At 55.3% G+C, this 17,637-nt stretch overlaps 1 protein-coding gene across 2 annotated transcripts in view; it reads right to left on the minus strand.

Annotated features, from left to right (window-relative positions):
* The window catches only part of GRID1 (glutamate ionotropic receptor delta type subunit 1), a 701,267-nt gene extending 684,899 nt beyond the window's left edge, over positions 1–16,368 (minus strand). Inside the window, exons 1-2 of one of the 2 annotated variants that reach the window (XM_055425309.2) lie at positions 16,072–16,365; positions 13,735–13,890 (exon numbers count right to left, since the gene is read on the minus strand). In XM_055425309.2, the coding sequence (XP_055281284.2) occupies positions 13,735–13,890; positions 16,072–16,150 (235 nt within the window). In that variant the 5' untranslated portion in view covers positions 16,151–16,365. Of the gene's footprint in view, positions 1–13,734; positions 13,891–16,071 lie in introns of both variants that reach the window. The other variant, XM_055425312.2, reaches the window with a different exon arrangement.
* Between the last annotated feature and the right edge of the window lie 1,269 nt (positions 16,369–17,637).

Genomic DNA, 17,637 nt, shown 5'->3' on the forward strand with positions numbered 1-17,637 from the left:
GGGAGGGTTCTAACTCCTGCTTCCTCAAAGGCCAACGCATCAGGGTGGCGGCGACGTTCTCACAGATGGGCACTGCACACCGGTTCCTGTAGGGGTGCTGGCAGAGGGTCGGCAGTGCCCTCCCCTGTAAGCTCGAGCCACCTGCCACGGCGCCTCCCTCTCCCGGCCCCTTCTGCTGCCCAAGTTTGGAAGACAAGTGGCTAGGACAATGCCATTGCCAATACATGCAGGTGGAAACTGAGGCCGCACGTCAGGGGGCTCCTGGGCCCACCAGAGGATTCCCAGGTGGGAGACAAGAATGGAAACCCCAGTCCTGACTCACATCTAACACTCAGCCAGCAGTCAGCCCACACAGCCCCAAAGGGTCAGTACCTGGAGCCCAGGGAGAGCGTCTACTTGCCCTGGGAAGCCTCTCCTCCATCACTACCCACTCCCATCCCCACAAGCACATCTCAGAGGGGATGGACAGGCCAGTGACCCTGAGCCCCTGCCAGAGCACCTCAGCCCGGGAAAACACATTCCAGAAACAGAACCTTCAAAATTATTTCCTGCTCCAGCCCACAAGTGTGGAAAAGCCCTCCAGGGTAACTGCATCCCTGTGCTGGGCCTTGGAATCCCCCATGAAAGTGGCCACTGCCAGAGGCTGTGACATTGGCTCCTAGCATTTCTTACCAGAGAAAGACCTTCACATCCAGAGGCTGATCAAGAGGGAGGGGCCAGCATAAGTGGGCCTCAAGTGGCAAGACGGGGCTGCTAATAAATGCAACAAGCCTCCAAGCCCCACATGCCATGGGACTCCAAGTGGTTCTGAGCATGAAGGCAGGGCCACAAGCCTGAGAGGGGTTTCAAAGAGCAGAGGTCTCGTGTGTCCACCTGTCCCATCATCTGTCTAGGGGCTCTTACTGAGTACCCACAACCAGCTGCACACCAGGCTTGGTTCTGGGAACCTAACAATGGACAAGACACTTTCCTGCCCTCACAGACTTGACTCCCCTCACAAATAAATTAATAACAAAACTGCAGGTGAGGAAGCATGCAAAGAAGGAAAAGAAGGCTTTGTTAGAATGAAAGGGGCTTTCCTTGGAACCAAGGGCAGCCTCTCTGAGGAAGTGAGATCTGAGCAGTAGCTGAGGTTGAGAGAGAGCCTGTCATGTGAAGTGCCTTCCTGATGGAGCAAACAGCATACGTAAAGGCCCTGGGGTAGGAACATGCTTCACCTGTTGGAGACATGGGAAGAAAGTCAATGTGGCTGAAGCAGGGGTTCAGGAGGAGTGGCTGTGGTGAAGCAAGTGAGCTCAGTTCTTGTCAGGGTACTTAGGGGCCTGCAGGCTCTGGCAAGGGGTTTGGCTTTTATTCTTAGTACCGCAGGGAGCCACTGAAGGATTGCAGCAGAATGGGGGCAGGGGGGCGGGGGGAGGAGGTGACTGGATTGATTTTTCCAATAATTCTAGTTGCTACACAGACAGAGGCCTGGAAAGGAGGGCAGAAGGCAGGGAACAGAGAGTAAGTGACCACAGGGGCTGAGGCCTGTGAGATGGAGAGAACTGGACAAGGGCTGAGACGAAGGGGGGTCGTGTGCACAGTGGGACGGCATGTGAGGAACAGGGGATGCTGACAGCCACCAATCCTTCGCTTTTCTGAAGCAATCTCTGCTTCGCTCTGCTCTCTGTGTAACTCCTTGTGCTCCCCAGGGTGGTCCATGGATGATGCTCACACAGCCCTGGACACAGGTGTCAGTAGACGCTGGGTATTGACAGACACCTCTGCTTTTTGACAGGCCATCGCCAGGAGCCTGTAGCAGACCACAGCTGCCAAGCGCATTGCATTCTTCCTTCGGTGAGGTTCCTGGGCTGGCTCCCAGCACCACCCGGGTGACTGTCCACGAGGCTTCTGCAGTGAAAGGAAGATAAATGGAACAGTCTAGTCTAGGCTCCCCTCAGACTCTGGTGTGCTGGGATTCTGAAAAATTCATATACAAGGAGTGCACAGGGATAGAAACAGAACATAGGATGAGTCTGGTGCAGAAATGCAGCCATTAATGACGTCAGTGTCAGCGACTCCCAGCAGATGAGACCCTGTGTCCTGTGGTGCTGGTCAGTGATCCGGCGTGAAATCTGGGAGCAGGCTGAGGAACCCGGCAGTGGGAGCAGGCTGGGCTCAGGCTGCAGAGTGTGTCTGAGATGGATAAAAGCAGCACGGGCGCCCCTGTGAGCTGGCTCAGGGTAGGAAGGAGAGACAACTCTCTGCAAGGCCTAAGTGAGAGTCACAAGCTCAGAGCTCTAAACTGGACTTGAAAGGAATCAGTGTGAAGTCACACACTGGAATCCAAAAGCCAACTGCACAGCTTCAAGGAGGGTATCTGATGCATCACCCTTTCTTGGGCAAAAGCCCTGGGCTTGAGGACCAGAGGCTCACCCAGAGCCACGGCTGGAGGTGAGGCCAAAAGCCAGCACTCACTAGGGCTTCATTCATCTCAGCAGAGCATCCAGAACAAGCAGTGGCCACCCCTCCCTCTGCACTGATCAGACAACATCATGAAGGCAATAACTGCGGCTCCTGTTTATGGAGCATCTCTTTGGTGCCAGGTGCTGGCTACATTCTCGATTGTTCTTACCTCACTTGGTCAAGACAACCTGTTAAGGGAGGTGCCACTGTCCCCATTTTACAGGCAGGAAAGCTGAGATCAGCAAGTTAAGTCTCTTGTTAGGAATGCTGTCTTATGAGGGGCAGGGACAAAGTGAACGTATCCAAAAGAGAATCCAGTGAGAAATATTCAGGCTTCAGGATATGAAGCCTGAAAAAGTGTGAGGGACACAGTGGCTATCTTTAAAAGTTTAAAGGGCTTGGGGGTGGAGAGAGTTTCGGTTCAGTGTATCCCAATGTAAAGGCCACCGGGGGAAGAGAATAGCTGATCCTTGGAGACGTGGGGATATCATTTAACACACGTCGGCCCCAAGGCCTTGGGAGGACCAACTCCCTCAGTAAGTTCACGCCACACTGGTTGGGTCCCAGGCCAGGGCTTGCCCACAGCTCACCCTCTCCTGCTCTAGTCTGCTGAGGCTGCTACACTAAACACCAGAGATGGAGTGTATTATAAACAACAGACATGTATTTCTCACAATCTGGAGGCTGGCAAGGGTAGGATCAAGGTGCTGGCTGATCTGAATTCTGGCTGATCTGAGGGCTCTCTTTCTGGTTTGCAGACAGCTGCCTTCTCACTGTCCTCACATACTGGAGAGAGAGCAAACTGTCTGGTCTTTTTTTTTTTTGGCTGTTGTACTGCACAGCTTGTGGGATTTTAGTTCCCCAACCAGGTCCCTGGCATTGAGAGCGTGGAATCCTAACCACTGGATGCCACTGAACTCCTACCTGGTCTCTTCTTATATCTAGTCCAGGCATGAAAACACCACTCTCAAGATCAGATCTCAACCTAAGAATTTCCCAAAGCTCTCCTTCCAAATACTATCACATTGGGGTTTGGGGCATCAACATACGAATTGGCAGGGGGAACCACTCAGTCCACAGCACTTCCAGGTCCTCCCTGGGTCTGGCCTTGGTTCTGCAGGGCTCTCCCTCAGCTCCAGACACCAGAACCCTATGACGTCCACCTGACTGTATAGCTGGGGTCACAAGAAAGACCACTCCTTGGGGTGTGCAGAGAGGCTAGCTCCTGCTGTCATGCCAACAATGAAGAAGGGCCCAAGCTGTTGCCCACAGCCTCCTGCTGACCTTGGCCAAGTCAACCGCAACACAGTGACCAGAATCTCATTGGGGTGATCTAGGCCCAAGGATGTCCCCCAGAACTCTAGGCTCAGCTAGCAGCCTGCGGGACTTGGGGGCAGACCACTGGATTGTTTGGGCCACCAGAGCCTGAGAGGGAGGGAAAGGTGAGTGAGGGCAGGTACTCTGGGCAGCACCCAGGACTGAAGAGGAGCAGCATCGGATGTCTGCAGCCAGGACAGGAAGGCAGCAAGGGCCCTGGAGCCAAGCCAAGTCGGGACCTCCTCAGCACCTGGCACTGGCGTGCTGAGATGGGCACCACTGAGACAAGCACCAGTCCAGGGCCCAGTTCAGAGCTTTGGCCCCCGATCCCAGGCCAGGACCCAGAGAGTGGCCTCTCCCTCCCTCCTGGGCCTCTGGGTGCTCAGACAAAAGGATGGAAGAAAGTCCCCCAGCCCCAGTCCAGGAGCAGAGCCAGGGCAAGACCTAAAGCCTCTGCCTTTGCACCGAGCAGAAAGAGCTGGGGGATACCCTGCCAGGCCCAGGCTGAATCTGCAGGGCCTCAGGCCACATCAGGGCTGGCACATGGCTGGGCTGAGCCATGAGCTCCAGCCAAGGGGATAGGGTAGGGATGATGTCCAGCCAGTGGGGCCCATGTCTCTGCCCTGACCTGGGATTTGGCAGCACCCAGGCAGAGAGCAAAGACCAAAGGGTGTCATGTAGCCCTGGCAGGGGAGCAGGAGAACAGAGCAAACAGAGAGAACTAATGCTTACAGAGAGAACCAGTGCCTACTTAGCATGCTGTGTGTCCCCACCCGCACCCTCAGTGTGACTCTGCTGGGCCCCAGGGGACTGCTGCTTGCCCACAGCCTCCATCTACCAGGTGTAAGTCACCTCTCTAGACTCATCACCGCAACAGTAGGGTAACCTCACTTCACAGATATTAAAACTGTGGCTTGAAGAGGACAAATGACCTTTCAAGACCATACAGCTAATTGGTCACAGAGCTGGGATTTGAACCCAGACCTGCCTGACCACTTTACACCATAGTGAGCAAGTTATGGGCACTGTGGCCAGTCACTCGGGGCTGGGTCAGGCTGGCTGGTTATGGGCCACCCTGTGCACTCAAAACAGCAAGGCTGTGGCCAGATTGCAACTTCGTGCAGTGAGGGTCTACAGGCTCCCAGACCCCAGCCCACACCGGGGGCTCCAGGCAGCCTCCACATAAACCAAGTCATCAATCTAACTTGTTTCCTTGCTCTCCTGGGACACCCAGCAAAGCCAGGATCAACTCCAGGCTGCCCCAAATGGGGCAGAGTTTGGGAAAGCCTGCCCAGCCCAGGTCAGAAAGTAGGAGACCAAGAGCCCCTTGGGACCACTTGGGCTGGTACTATAACAACCATCCCAACCTGGGCGCTCAGTCTTGGGCTGGGCATTATAGCACACTTCCTCAACTGACTATTATAATGTTCTCTGTGTCATTCCCATCTTTCAGTCAAGGAAACTGAGCTAACCCACCCAGAGTCAGACAGCAAAGCAGGGACAGGAACCCCAGTCTGTGCATGAGATCAACCAGGTTCCTGCCCCCAACCCAGCTTGTGGGCACCCTGTCTGTTCTCATGCAGGGCCGTGGGAGGGCCTGGCTGGGCTGTGGCTGGGAACAGGCACAGGTAGGCAGAGACGGAACAGCCATGTCTGGCTGCCTCTGTTGGATCTGGTGAGGAATTAATGTAAGGGAAGCAAACTAGGAGACAGGGCCAGCCAGAGCCACATACCCAGATCTGGCTGGAGGAGGAGGTGCATCTGGGGATGAGGACAGTCCTAGGTCCCAGCCAGCAGCCCCTGGCTTCACCCACTGGAAGCCGGCTCTGCCCAGATTGGGCCCAGGAACAGAAAGAAAAGGGCCTTCTAACCACCTTCCCAGCTACCCTGCCTGTGCTTCAGGCCTAGAATGGAGAACCCTGGGTCTGCAGCCTGGGTCTCCCCAGCCTGCAGCTATTGGCCAGGAAACTGGCTGTTTATAGGCTAGAAGGAAGGTCTTAAGAGGTCCCGGCTGACTGGATACTGGACATGGACCCAGCTGCCTTCCTGGCCCCATGCCTGTCAGAGAGGCCAGATCCCAGGGAAGGGTGTGGTCATACCCCAGCCCATGGCAGAGACGAGTCTCCACTCTGGACCACTGCTTCAGCAAAAGAGAGAGCTGGTGCTGCCTGGGAAGGCAGGGGTGAGGAGGGCACAGGGAGGAAGCAGGGGACATCTGTAGAAGAAATGGGGCCATGGGGAGCCCTGCTGAGTCCAGAGAAAGCACAAACCTGTTTATGACCAGCTGTGGGGCCCACTACCGCTGGTGCCAACAATAGTCGGGCCCGGACACCAGTCTTCACCTCATTCCTTAGGAAGCATCAAGCCCAAGTCTTTTGAGACCTGGGCCTGTCCAGGTAGACAAAGATTGGCTCTCTTCTGAGAGCCAGGCAGGGCTGGGACCTGGGCTTCCCAACTTCGCCCTACACCAAAAGGCTGCCCGGAGCCTTCTGGGGCAGAGGAACAAGTAAACAAGTGGGCAAAGGGGGACTGATGCAACCCATGGGTTTGGTCCAACCAGGATCCAATACCTGAAATTCCTTTTGGGTTTTGTTTCTGTGTTGCTCTTGCTGTTTTAACAAGTCACCAAGGAAATAGGAAGGCTGTCTGGACATGAAGTGGCTACTAGATATTTCTGTCACTCACCATTTCCAGCTCTCTCTCTTTCCAGGCACACAGTAGGTCTGTGCTTCCTGGGTCCTTTACAATTGCTTGGAACCATCTGACTAGTTTTGGTCAACAAGTTATAAGTAGAAAGCCTTGTGTCACATACAGGCAGAGACCCCGTGGGGCTCTCTCTCCCTCTGGCCTAGCAACTAGCAATACTGAAGCCAAGTGACCGTGATGGGCTCAGTTCCAAGCTGATCAATGATAGACACATAACATGAAAAGGAGATGAGCTTGTGTTGCATTAAGCCACTAAGACTCGGAGAGTGTCTGTTACCACAGCATAACTCAGTCTACCCTGATTGATACAAAGGGAACCACAGAACAAAACCAAAGGGCTGGAACAAACAAGCACTTCCCTGGGTCATCAAGTCTAAAAAGATTCATATCCAGGGATCAGTCTGGGTTAGAAATGGTATGGGAACCAACAGTACAGACTCAATGTTCCAGTTCTTAGGTGAAAGCATTTTCCAGGTAGTGAAAAGGCTGAGTAAGGGGAGAAGATGGCTGATATAAGAGACAAAACTCGGGGCCTTTAGACCTGGCAACTCCAAGAATCTGGAAAGATACTGTCTGCCTTTGCAAGATACGGCTTTGAGTGTTCAGGGGCATCCTTAGCTGTCTTCCAAGAAAAGTCTAGAGAAATGAGCCCCACATATTGCTCTAGACAGGAAGACTGTCAACCAGGAACGGGAACAGTAGCAGCTTGTAGAGTGCACAAGGAGAAGTGTCTCACTAGCGTGCACAGCCTTTGACCCACACGCCTGATATGGGATGCCATCTGTTCACTACAAATAGTAAATCCATCTTCCCCACTTAGGGGCAAGGCCATGGCACAGTATCCACAGGGATACTAAAAAGGATTGTGAAGGACAGGAAAGCCTGGCGTGCTGCAGTCCATGGGGTCACAAAGAGTAGCATATGACTGAGCCACTGAACAACAACAACCCATTAGATACGAGGCTGTGGGTAAGGCAGGAGTACAGTCTATAATGAGTGTGTGTGTGTGTGTGTGTGTGTTTAGATACACAAGAGGGACCCTAGAATGAAAGGCAACTCTGAACCTAGCAGTTCACTGAATGAAGATGGTGGTTATTCTTTTACACAGATACAGGCTTGTGAGAAATCCAGAGAGGCGACTAGTGAGAGAGGTTTAGTGAGCCGCCATCAGCACCCACAGCCACCACCTTCTGACCTGAAGCATCCCTGGCAGGAATAAGCTGAGGCTGTCAGTAAGCAAGACTGACCTTGGCAGGGACCCCACCATGTGCTCCAGGTGAGCAGAGTGGAGAGTGGAGAGAGAACCTGGAAGAACCTGGCCTGAAAGAAATGGAGGTTATGGGCCTGCACGGTGGCACAGCCACAGGCTATTCACAAAACAGACTCCTCTAGGAACCTTAGACGTGAGCAGCTTGCAGGCTCTGGGAAGGAACTTGCTGTCTCACTGGAGAGCACAGGGAGGTCTACAGAGGCCTGCAGGCTTACAGTGTGCCACCTCCAGAGCGAAGATGATAGACAGGGAAACATGGCCATATGCTCCAAGTAAAAAGAGGATGCCACCAGTACGCAGGAATGCAGCCAGCCATGCAGAAGAAAGGGAAGGGTCATGAAGGTCAGTGTCCACAATAGGCACCCCCAAGGTGTACCAACATGGTAGCAGAAAAAAATGGCCCACAAAGACATCCACATCCTAACCCTGGGAACAGTGAATATGCTAGAAAGTAGAAGTGTTAGTTGGTTAGTTGTGTCCGACTCTTTGCACACCCCATGGACTGTAGCCTACCAGGCTCCTCTGTTGATGGAACTTCTCAGGCAAGAATACTGGAGTGGGTTGCCATTTCCTTCTCCAGGGGATCTTTCCCAACCCAGGGACTGAACCCAGGTGTCCTGCATTGCAGGTGGATTCTTTACCATTTGAGCCATGGTAAAAGATAATCCAGACTGCAATGGAATTAAGGGTTCTAATCAGAACCCTTGAAGATAGAGAGATAGGCTTGGATTATCCCTGTGGGCCCAATGCCATCACAAGGGTCCTGGGAGGAGGGAGACAGAAGAATCAGAGAGGAGATGTGAGGACAGAAGTGACTCCCTGTGAGTACTGTACCCACCACTGCTGGCTTTAAAGCTGAAGGAAGGGGACCAGGAGCTAAGGAAGAAGAGCAACCTCGGAAAGCTGAAAAGGCAAGAAAGTGGATTCTCTCCTAGGGTGCCCAGGAGGAATCAGTGCTGCCAACACCTTGATATTAACCCAATCAGACCCATATCAGGCTTCTGATCTGCAGAACTGTAAGATAATATATTTCTGTTTTTAACCAGCAAAGTTATGGTAAAATTTGTTTCTGCACCAAGAGAAAAATTATGCAGCTGAATGGATGGAAATGACGGCAGTGGGCCTGCAAGCATCTTTAATGACACTAACATCAAACTCAGGGAGATGCTGACAGTGTCTCCCAGGCAAGGACCAATAACACCATTCCCAGGGAGAACAGTGGGTCTGCCAGAAGGAGCTGCAAAAATACAGCCTCAATGGGACCTGAAGGGGAGTCAAGGAAGACAACAGAGGCATCAAACACAGGGAGCCCAGCCTGGCACTCCGTGATGACCTGGAGGGGTGCAAAGGTGGGGAGGGAGGCTCAGGAGGAAGGGGGTATATACAATTATGATCGATGCATGGCAGAGACCACCACAACAATGTAAAGAAATTATCCTCCAATAAAAAATTTTTAAATAAATAAAGAAAAACAACAGCAAAAGTTCAGTCAGGGAGACCATCTAGCAGCTGTCACAGAGTGACCACCTAGGAATGACCAGTATAATATAAGCAAGACCATCAGATGGACACCACAAAGCTCACTGTGGTTCACTTTCATTTTATTTCATTGCTTCATTGTTGTACTCTGTGAATACCAAGCTATACTTGGGTGATTTTTACCCTGTCTTCCTAAAACACCTTCATGCTTATTGTAACTAAAAGGAATATTGCCTCACATACATTCCTTTTTTCTTCCTCTTCCCTAAATTGTTATCTTTCCACTCTATGACAGATATATCTACAGCACAGCCAATAACTCAAGTCTTTTACTTACAGTAAAAGATAATACCGTGAACAGAGAAGACTCATGTTCAGCCAGTTCTTTCATGCATTTATATAATCTTCTCCTTGAGCAGGCACTTTAAAGCAATATGAAATTTTTTTATTTAACAAATTAGTGTCTCTTCTAGTATCTAGAAGACAGATTTCCACACTTATTGTTAATATGGACTTTGCCAACTAAATCTAAGATACCACCTTTTAGGGATTTAAATATCAATTCTGTGTTATCATTTGCTAAATCCTCAACAAATGCATATTTTATTAAAAATGATCCAGTCTTTCACATAAACTGACCAACTGCTTCAAAAGGTAGCTTGTAAGAAGCCTGCACAAAATCAGCCTGAAGAAATTGCAGGTATAAATCTTAGGACCCACAAGTCAAAGCAGAGTTCCTTATTTTCTTCAATTAAATACTTAAGCACATCTCAACATAAATGCTTCCATTTTTTAAAAAAACTAGTCATTTTGGATATTTAAAAACATATGCAAACAGTAAGAGGAATGTTTATAAACAGATCACATGATTTCAGAAAAATTCACTGATATGTTAAACGAAAAAACAAACAAAAATATACAACTGAACAGAATGGGAGCTCTCAGCACTTATGAAAGTCAGTGGGTGAAAAAAGACTAGAAGGAAAGAATAGTGGTAGACTTCTGAATGATTTTGTTCTGTCTCTTGATGCTTTCCTGCACCTTCCACACATTTTATATAATGAGCATGCATTGCCCTTTTCCTTTTTCACATTTTTAAATTAATTCATGCTCATTGTAGCAAGGCATCTCTTTTATAATCAGGAAAAAGAAAGTTAAGCAAAAATCTGAAAATGAAAAGGTCAGTTAGGGTCCGCTCTCAAGGAATTCACTAGCTTAAGCAATGATGCAGCTGAAAATACCAACAGCCTGAAGAGAAGCTAGATGCATTCACAGTTGGTCAAGGAACAGAGAGGGAATTCATGTTTACTGAACCCCTACCGCAGGTCTTTTGCAGACAATTCATACTTGTCTCATCTCATTTAATCCTCACAATAAACCCAAGAGGACCCTTCTCAGCAGACACATGAACAGATTCAGAATAAGGCCAGGCCTCCCCCAATATCGCACTGCACATGAGACAAGCAAGATTTGAACCCAGTTTCTTGGGCCCCAGAAACTAAGCTCTTATCCCTGTGTGGTGCTACCTCTCAGACCACAATGGGGCAGCATCACTTCAATCCCAAATCCACCATGGGGATGAGGGTGGTGGCCATGGGGAGCTCATCCAGTCCATGATGAAGACTGAACCCCAGTCTGCCTTGGCCACTTCCAGCCAACAAGTCTTTTCCTTTCCCATCCAAGCTGTATCTACCACCCATTTCCTGGGACTGTGACTGTCCCCAAGACCACAAGAGAGATATTCATCAACCAGGGCCCAGCCATGAGATGGACAACACCCCATAGCGCACAGAAGGAAGGACCCAGTGAACTGAGCATCTGCCCCACCAAGCCTCAGGCCAGGGAGGAAGAGCCTCTGCACCCTGCTCGGGCACTCCCTGAGGCTGTTAAGGGGCTCATTCCTCCCATCCCTGATAGCATCCCAGGGCTTCAAAAGGTCACGGGATAACAATGTGAATTTCTGCCCCTGCTGCTTATCAGTTGAAAGCATGCCAATTTTAACCAACACATGCCCTCCGGGCAAAGGGTAGTGCAACACCACCTCGTCAGTATTCCTCTACCTGGACAACTGTCAGGCATCAGTATGTAATTCTCTAGTTCTGGATGTGCACACACCCTCACTCACACCCTTCCGAGACTGTGTCAGCCTGCCGTTCTTAGAGCCTGAGATATTTTTCCAGTTTTAAAAACAGAGAAACTGAGACCCAGAAAAGTCCCCTGGGTGGAACCCTGTGTCTCCAGAACAAAGCTGCATTAAGGCTTGCAGGTTGAATGGCCCATAGTTGTTTGATTTGATTTGTACTGTTACTCAAATTGTTTGGTTAGTTGACAAGAGTCAGAAATCAGATTTTACATTAAAGTACAGATTTGAAGCTCCTCTTTAAAACAAAATAAATAAATCAGCACATTTATAACACCAGGATTTTCATTCCCAAATGGTAAAATCAGGTGAAGTTGTGGAACAACTTCCTTTTGATAGAGATGACCTCTCCAGACCCCACACTCCAGGTCCTTCTGGTCCCAGCGCCCAGTTCACCCATGTGTTACCTGTCAGAGTTAGTAACCCTGGGCAAGAGCATTATCTTCAGTCTTGGGGACCTGCTGCTGGAGTGGGGACGGGGGCCAATGGGCATCATCTGGAGCAAAATGAATGAACCTGGAATACTCAATACAGTAGACGGCAACTCAACAGAAACGAGATATGTCCACAGAGAAGGTGACAGAGCCAAACCGCCACGAAAACACAAGCAGCATCCCCATTACACTGTGAGTTCCCTGGGGCAGGTGTCTCCCAGCTGTGTCCTCAGCTCCCAAGCACAAAGGACGAATGTCCACAAAGACAAAAGTATGGGAGTGTGCAAAGGGAGCATGAGGCACTGTGAAAATCACAGCAAGTAATTGGAAAAGCCTCTGTCACCAGAGATCCTTACCCAAGTCAGGGTCATTCCTGCCTACAGAGGTCCCACCTTCTCCTGGCTAGAGCCCACCACAAGAAGATGCAACAGATGCAATGAGGGTGTAGAGAAAAGAAGTCTAAGGGCAGGGCATGCAGGGGCAGGTACTGCAGGCAGGGCATGATTAGACAGCAAAGAAGGATGGGTTCGACCTCCTGTACCTCAGTGGACACCAGACACCTGCCAGGGCTGGGAAAACCAGCTCTCGGGATAGACAACCAGCCTCACCCCAACTCAACCACCACCTCCAAAACACATTCAGACCTGCAAGGCTTTTACAACTACCCAAAGACATCCTTGGACCTTCAGGTCCCAGAGCTGGGCCTTCTCCCTCCTCTGCAAGAACAGGAGACTCCCCCAAACCTCTTTCCATCACAACGTTCTGAACCCAAAACACAGCCTTCACAGAGTTACCCTATCCTTAGAGAAGACCAGCAGCCAACATACAGCCTAAAGCAAGAAGAGGTCTCTAGGTCTAAGGGGTTGGGGGTAGGGAGATGGGGACAGGAAAAACTTGCCTGGAGCCTCTGGCCAGCCCACCTCCTCCCTACACCCACTGTAATGTTTGTTTCTCCTGGGAGGAATCCCCACACCCTGTGCCACCAGTTGTTCCCTATGTCTTCAATATCCCTGGGCAAGGGCCTCAGAGCCAAACCCATGGCTATAAGGAACTAGGAGAACCCGTGGATATGGGGGCAGATGAGAGGAAAGGAGCCCAAGGACAGGAAGATATTGGGGCAGAGACAGCCTTAGTCCCTGATGAGGAAGCAGGCATCGTGGGAGAGAAACCCGAGTCCCCGAAGCCAAGCTCAAGCCAGGCAGGAGGGGAGCGAACGAGGGAGGAGGGAAACGCAGCACTTGTTGCCCCCTCCTGCGGGCAGAGTCTGCGGACCAAGGTGGCCCAGGCGCCGGCTAGGCTTTCCCCGCAGCCTGGCCCGGCCCAACTCCGCTCCTTTCCTGGTCGAACAGCGCCCACCTCCGGCCCAGGCGGCTATGCCTCCGCCCACGGCGGGGGCCGCAAGTGAGAGCGGCTGCTCCAAACCCGGAGGAGGAGAGTGACCGAGATTCGCTAGCCGAAGCACTGAGGGGAGCGAGATGCGGCGCGTCCCGGGACGCGCGCGGGAGAGGCGAGAGCACTGGCTTGGGCGCTAGACGCTCCTCCTCCTCGGCAGCAAAGAAGACACCGGCCCAACCAGGTCGGGGAGGTGCACCAACACAGGTACCCTGCTCGCAGACACGCCCACCCACACTCTTAACAACAAAGACGGCCCTCAGCCACCCACGCCTGCGCGGCCAGCACCGGGCGCACACGCGCGCCCACCCAGCTGGAAAGGAGCCGCACAAGCCCGCGACACGCCCCGCAAGGAGCCCGGCTCGCCGTTCACAAGCTCTAGGCTCCAGCCCCGCGGCGCAGGGCACTCCCTGATGCACAGCTTTGGTGGGCCGGAGAGAAGGCGCGCACCGTGCGTGCGGTCCAACCCTTGGCAACCCAGCAGGTCCCCAGTACTGCGCCCGAGGCAAGCCCGGCCCTGTTAGCCCTGGGCACCGCGGCCGGCCACTCACCTTCCTGCACGGCTTGGAACGGATTGTTGGCCTCGATGACCTTGATGGAGTAGGTGATCTTCTCGCTCTGCAGGATGTCATCGTTGAGGCTCAGGTCCGATACAGCCAGCTGGAACACCCTGTCGTCCTTGGCCGCGTTCTCCTCGAAGATGGCACCTGGAGGAGAAGAGGGGTCAACACCAGGCCTGGAGATGGGCTCTCCTACCCCACCCCACTCCCCACCCCCACACCCCATCCCCACCCCCAGCCTTGGCCCTCCCATCACGGCGCTGGCAGGACTACAGGCTGCCCGGTGGTGGGAGTTCTCGACTGGGGTTTCAGCCTGATAGGATCGTTGAGAGGTGGGCCTCCGCCCACCCGACACAAAAACACACCACCCCAAATATGCCAACATAGTCCACATGAGTTACATATGCACGTGGTACATGCAGCCACCAGGTCACACGAGTGTCTCACAAGCAAGCTACCTCATATACCAAACATGCCCCACATAATGGGCTGAGCCAAGCTGGTGTGACCTCGGGCACCTAAATGCCCTGCCTAAATGGTCCCACGAGTCATATCCCAGGAGCCAGAAAGTCCCCTTGCAGCCCCAATCCCAAAATGGAAAGATGACTTCCTTCTGCCCTGAGCAACCCCCTTCCGTAGGAGCTAAGCAAACAGGTCCCCAGTGGTTTTCCTGTGCTGGGGGCTTCTTTCTGCTTTTGATGACCGGTGACAAGCAGAGGGACTACTCAGTCCCGCCTGACTCCCTGGGCTCTGCCTCCTGCTTTCCATCCCTCTCCTGATAGGAGAATGTCTCTAGACTCTTTGCTTTCTAACCCAGAAGCTGAGGAGCCCAGAAGGAGCCGCTCTTGAACGGGCCTTCTAGAACCGTGAACAGCTCCTCCAGAGCAGCCTCCCGCTGGCCTCTGCGCTCTTCGCACTGCCTTGGCCGACTCTCCGCGCTTGACGCCGAGATGGGTCAGACTAGCCTGAGCCTGGCCCTGCAGCCTGGAAAACTCCGGAGTCCAACCCCCTTGCCAGGCCCTAAGGGTCACCACAGTCCCAGAGCGGGGGCCCAGTGATCCCCTACCTGGGGGCTGGGCAGGAGGAGGGAGGTCCCGTTCCATGCTACACCCAGAGCCGCAATGCTGACCGCAAGACCCAAGCCCCACCACCACCTCCATCCACAACTGGGAAGCAGGTCTTGTCCCGGTGCCTGCCAGGGATTGCAGCGTTCCAAGGCCAGGCCTAGTCCCTGATCACCCATCACCTGTCCCATCACCCCTGCCTCCTCACACCTCCCAAGCCCCCAGCCTCTCTCGGCTCGCTGGTCTTCCCCAACTTCCGGAGAGACGAGTGCCTTCGGGCTCCCCAAAAACAACCGCTGCCAGTCCCCCAATCCGGCCCAACTTCCTGGGATTTCTCCCCTGCTGCTACCAACTCCCACACACTCCCCGCCGGCGCGCCTCCTCCTCCTCTCTCTCTAGTCTTCTCTCCTCTCCGGGTTCTCTCCCTCCATCGCTCTCTTCCCGCTCAGCGCGCACGCACACACACTCCGCACACACACCGCGGCCCAGGCTTCTTCCCTGACTCCCACTGCCCAGACCATCTGCCGGGCCCCAAGACTTGGGCCGTAAGAAACTCTGAGACTGTCCAGCTTTGGGCTGCCGTCGCCACAACCAGATACACACACACACACACACACACACACACACACACATACACTGAAAGATACACAGACAGACACCAGGGAAACAGACAGACACTGTGTCCACTCTAACAGGCTGATAAATCGTGCACGCACCAACATAGGATCCGATGGCCCCACACACCCCGACGCCCTCTCGCAGTGACACCAACACGGTGCCACCGGCGCACACACAGAAACACACGCTGACAACACCCACCCACCCACATTCACGCGCGGTTCCGGTCGGGCCTCTTCGATCCTGCGCTACCAACTTGGCGAGACCCCGGGCCCTGCCCGCCCCCTGCCCGCCCCCTGCCCTCGCTGCTCTGAGCTGCACCTAAGGGCTGGCCCTACCCCGCTGACCGCACCGCCGGGGACGCGGGGCTGAAGCTGCGTCTAGCCCTGGCTTCCCCGCAGCCGCGGCCCTAAGTGTCGGCAGAGGCCGCGGAGCCCCGCGGGGGGATCGGAGCCCCGGGAGCAGCAGGAGCCCGCGGGAGCGCGGCGCGGCCCGTGCACAGCTCCTCCGCGGGGCGGCGCGGCCCTTCGGGGGAGCACCGCCCGCCGAGCCCCTCGGCCCAGGGAACAGCCAAGTTTGGACGCCGCTCACCCCCCGCGCCGCTGGGGCCCCCGCCCAACCTCGGCCCCGAGCCCGCCGCGCTCACCGATGTGGATGATGGAGTCGGCCCGCACCGACACGCACTGGCATATCCAGGGGAGAAGCCACAGCGTCAGCGCTTCCATGTCCCCCGGGCGCGCGGCTCATCCGCCCGGGCCCGGGGCGAGGCCGAGGGCAGCGCGGAGCGGGGAGGCGCCGGTCCGGGTGCAGTCCCGGGCCGCTCCCCGGGAAAGCCGAGCCCGCCCGTGCGTCTTCCCCCGCGCGCCCGCCCCTGCGCCCTGAGCCCGCCCCAGCCCAGCCCAGCCCAGCCCGGCGCGGTCGGGCTCCCGCTCCGGCTCCGGTGGTGGCTGCGGCGGCGCTGGCAACCCGAGCCCAGGCCGGCGCGGCGGGGGCGGCCCGCGGCGGCGGCGCTCCCCGCGGCTCGGGAGGATTCGGAGGCGGCCGAGGCGGCGGCGGCGGCAGCAGCCCGGCCGGCGCGGCGGCTCCGGGCTCGCTGTGTGTCTGAGCCCCGGCGAGGAGCGAACTGCGGAGGACGCCCCCTCCCCTCCCCCTCCCCCTCGACTCTGCTCCCCCTCCCCTCCCTCCCCGCCTCCCTCCCCTCCGCCCGCCTCTGGACCACGTGACTGCGGAGCCTCTGCCTCGCCGCGCGGCGCTCTCCAGCTCGCGGCTCGGAGGGGGCGCCGGGTGCTCCGCGCTCCCAGTCGGAGGGACGCTCGGAGGCCAGCAGGACGGTGGGACCGGCCGAGGCTGCGGCGCGCAGAGACTTGGTGGCCCTGGGCTTCCTGACCCCCCCGTTCGTCAGGGACCAGAGAATGGAGAAGGGTCGGCCTCCGACTGCCCTCGGGGATCCCTGGAGCCCCCTGGCCCCGGCTGACCTCAGCCGCCGAGCGTCTTGGGCCATGATGCACGGCCTGGGCAGAGAGCCCCTCGTGGAGCCGGGCCGGGATAGCCCGGAGAGAGATCGGGCGAGGCGCTGAGCCAGTCACCGAGAGGCAAGGGGAGCCAAAGGGGACTCGCCGCGGCCGCGGGCTCGAACCTTCGCTGGCCCCACGGACCTTGGCGGGCGCCCATCCCCCGCCCTGCGGCCCGAGGCTCAGCCGGTAGTCGGGCAGGAGGCTCGGACTCTGAAGCCCAATTCATGGCCGGAAACCGGCGCATCCGTGACCGCGGCGCCTGGACGTGAGGAGCCTTTCAAGCGGCCGGCGTACTCAGACTCCGACTCTGCACGGAGCCTTTACGCGCGAGCCCGGGCGAAGAGCCCGCTCCTCGCGGCCAGCGCAGAGCCGGGGCTCGCTCCACCGCTCGCGGAATGCCTCCGGCTACCACCAGATAGAGCGTTATGCCGCTTGGGCTCCAGCCTGGGAGGGGATGGCAAGCCTGACGCTAGCCACCCTCACCCCCGCCTCCGCCCCCAAACAAGTTCCAGACAGACTGAGCTCCACGTGGCACACCCAAGATTTCAGGGAGACAGCTGAGCCTTCACGGACCCGGCTTTGGGAAGAAGCTCGGTCTGGGCGCGCCTGGCAGAGCCTAGTGCACGGGGCCACTTCTGCGGGCCCGGGAGCGCCCATTGGCCCTGTCGTTGGCCCGGCCCCAAGGTCCCTGCCTTGCA

The sequence above is a fragment of the Moschus berezovskii genome, chromosome 12, assembly GCF_049115385.1.
Source record: "Moschus berezovskii isolate FMDL1 chromosome 12, NW_MosBer_1.0, whole genome shotgun sequence".
NCBI lineage: Eukaryota > Metazoa > Chordata > Mammalia > Artiodactyla > Moschidae > Moschus > Moschus berezovskii.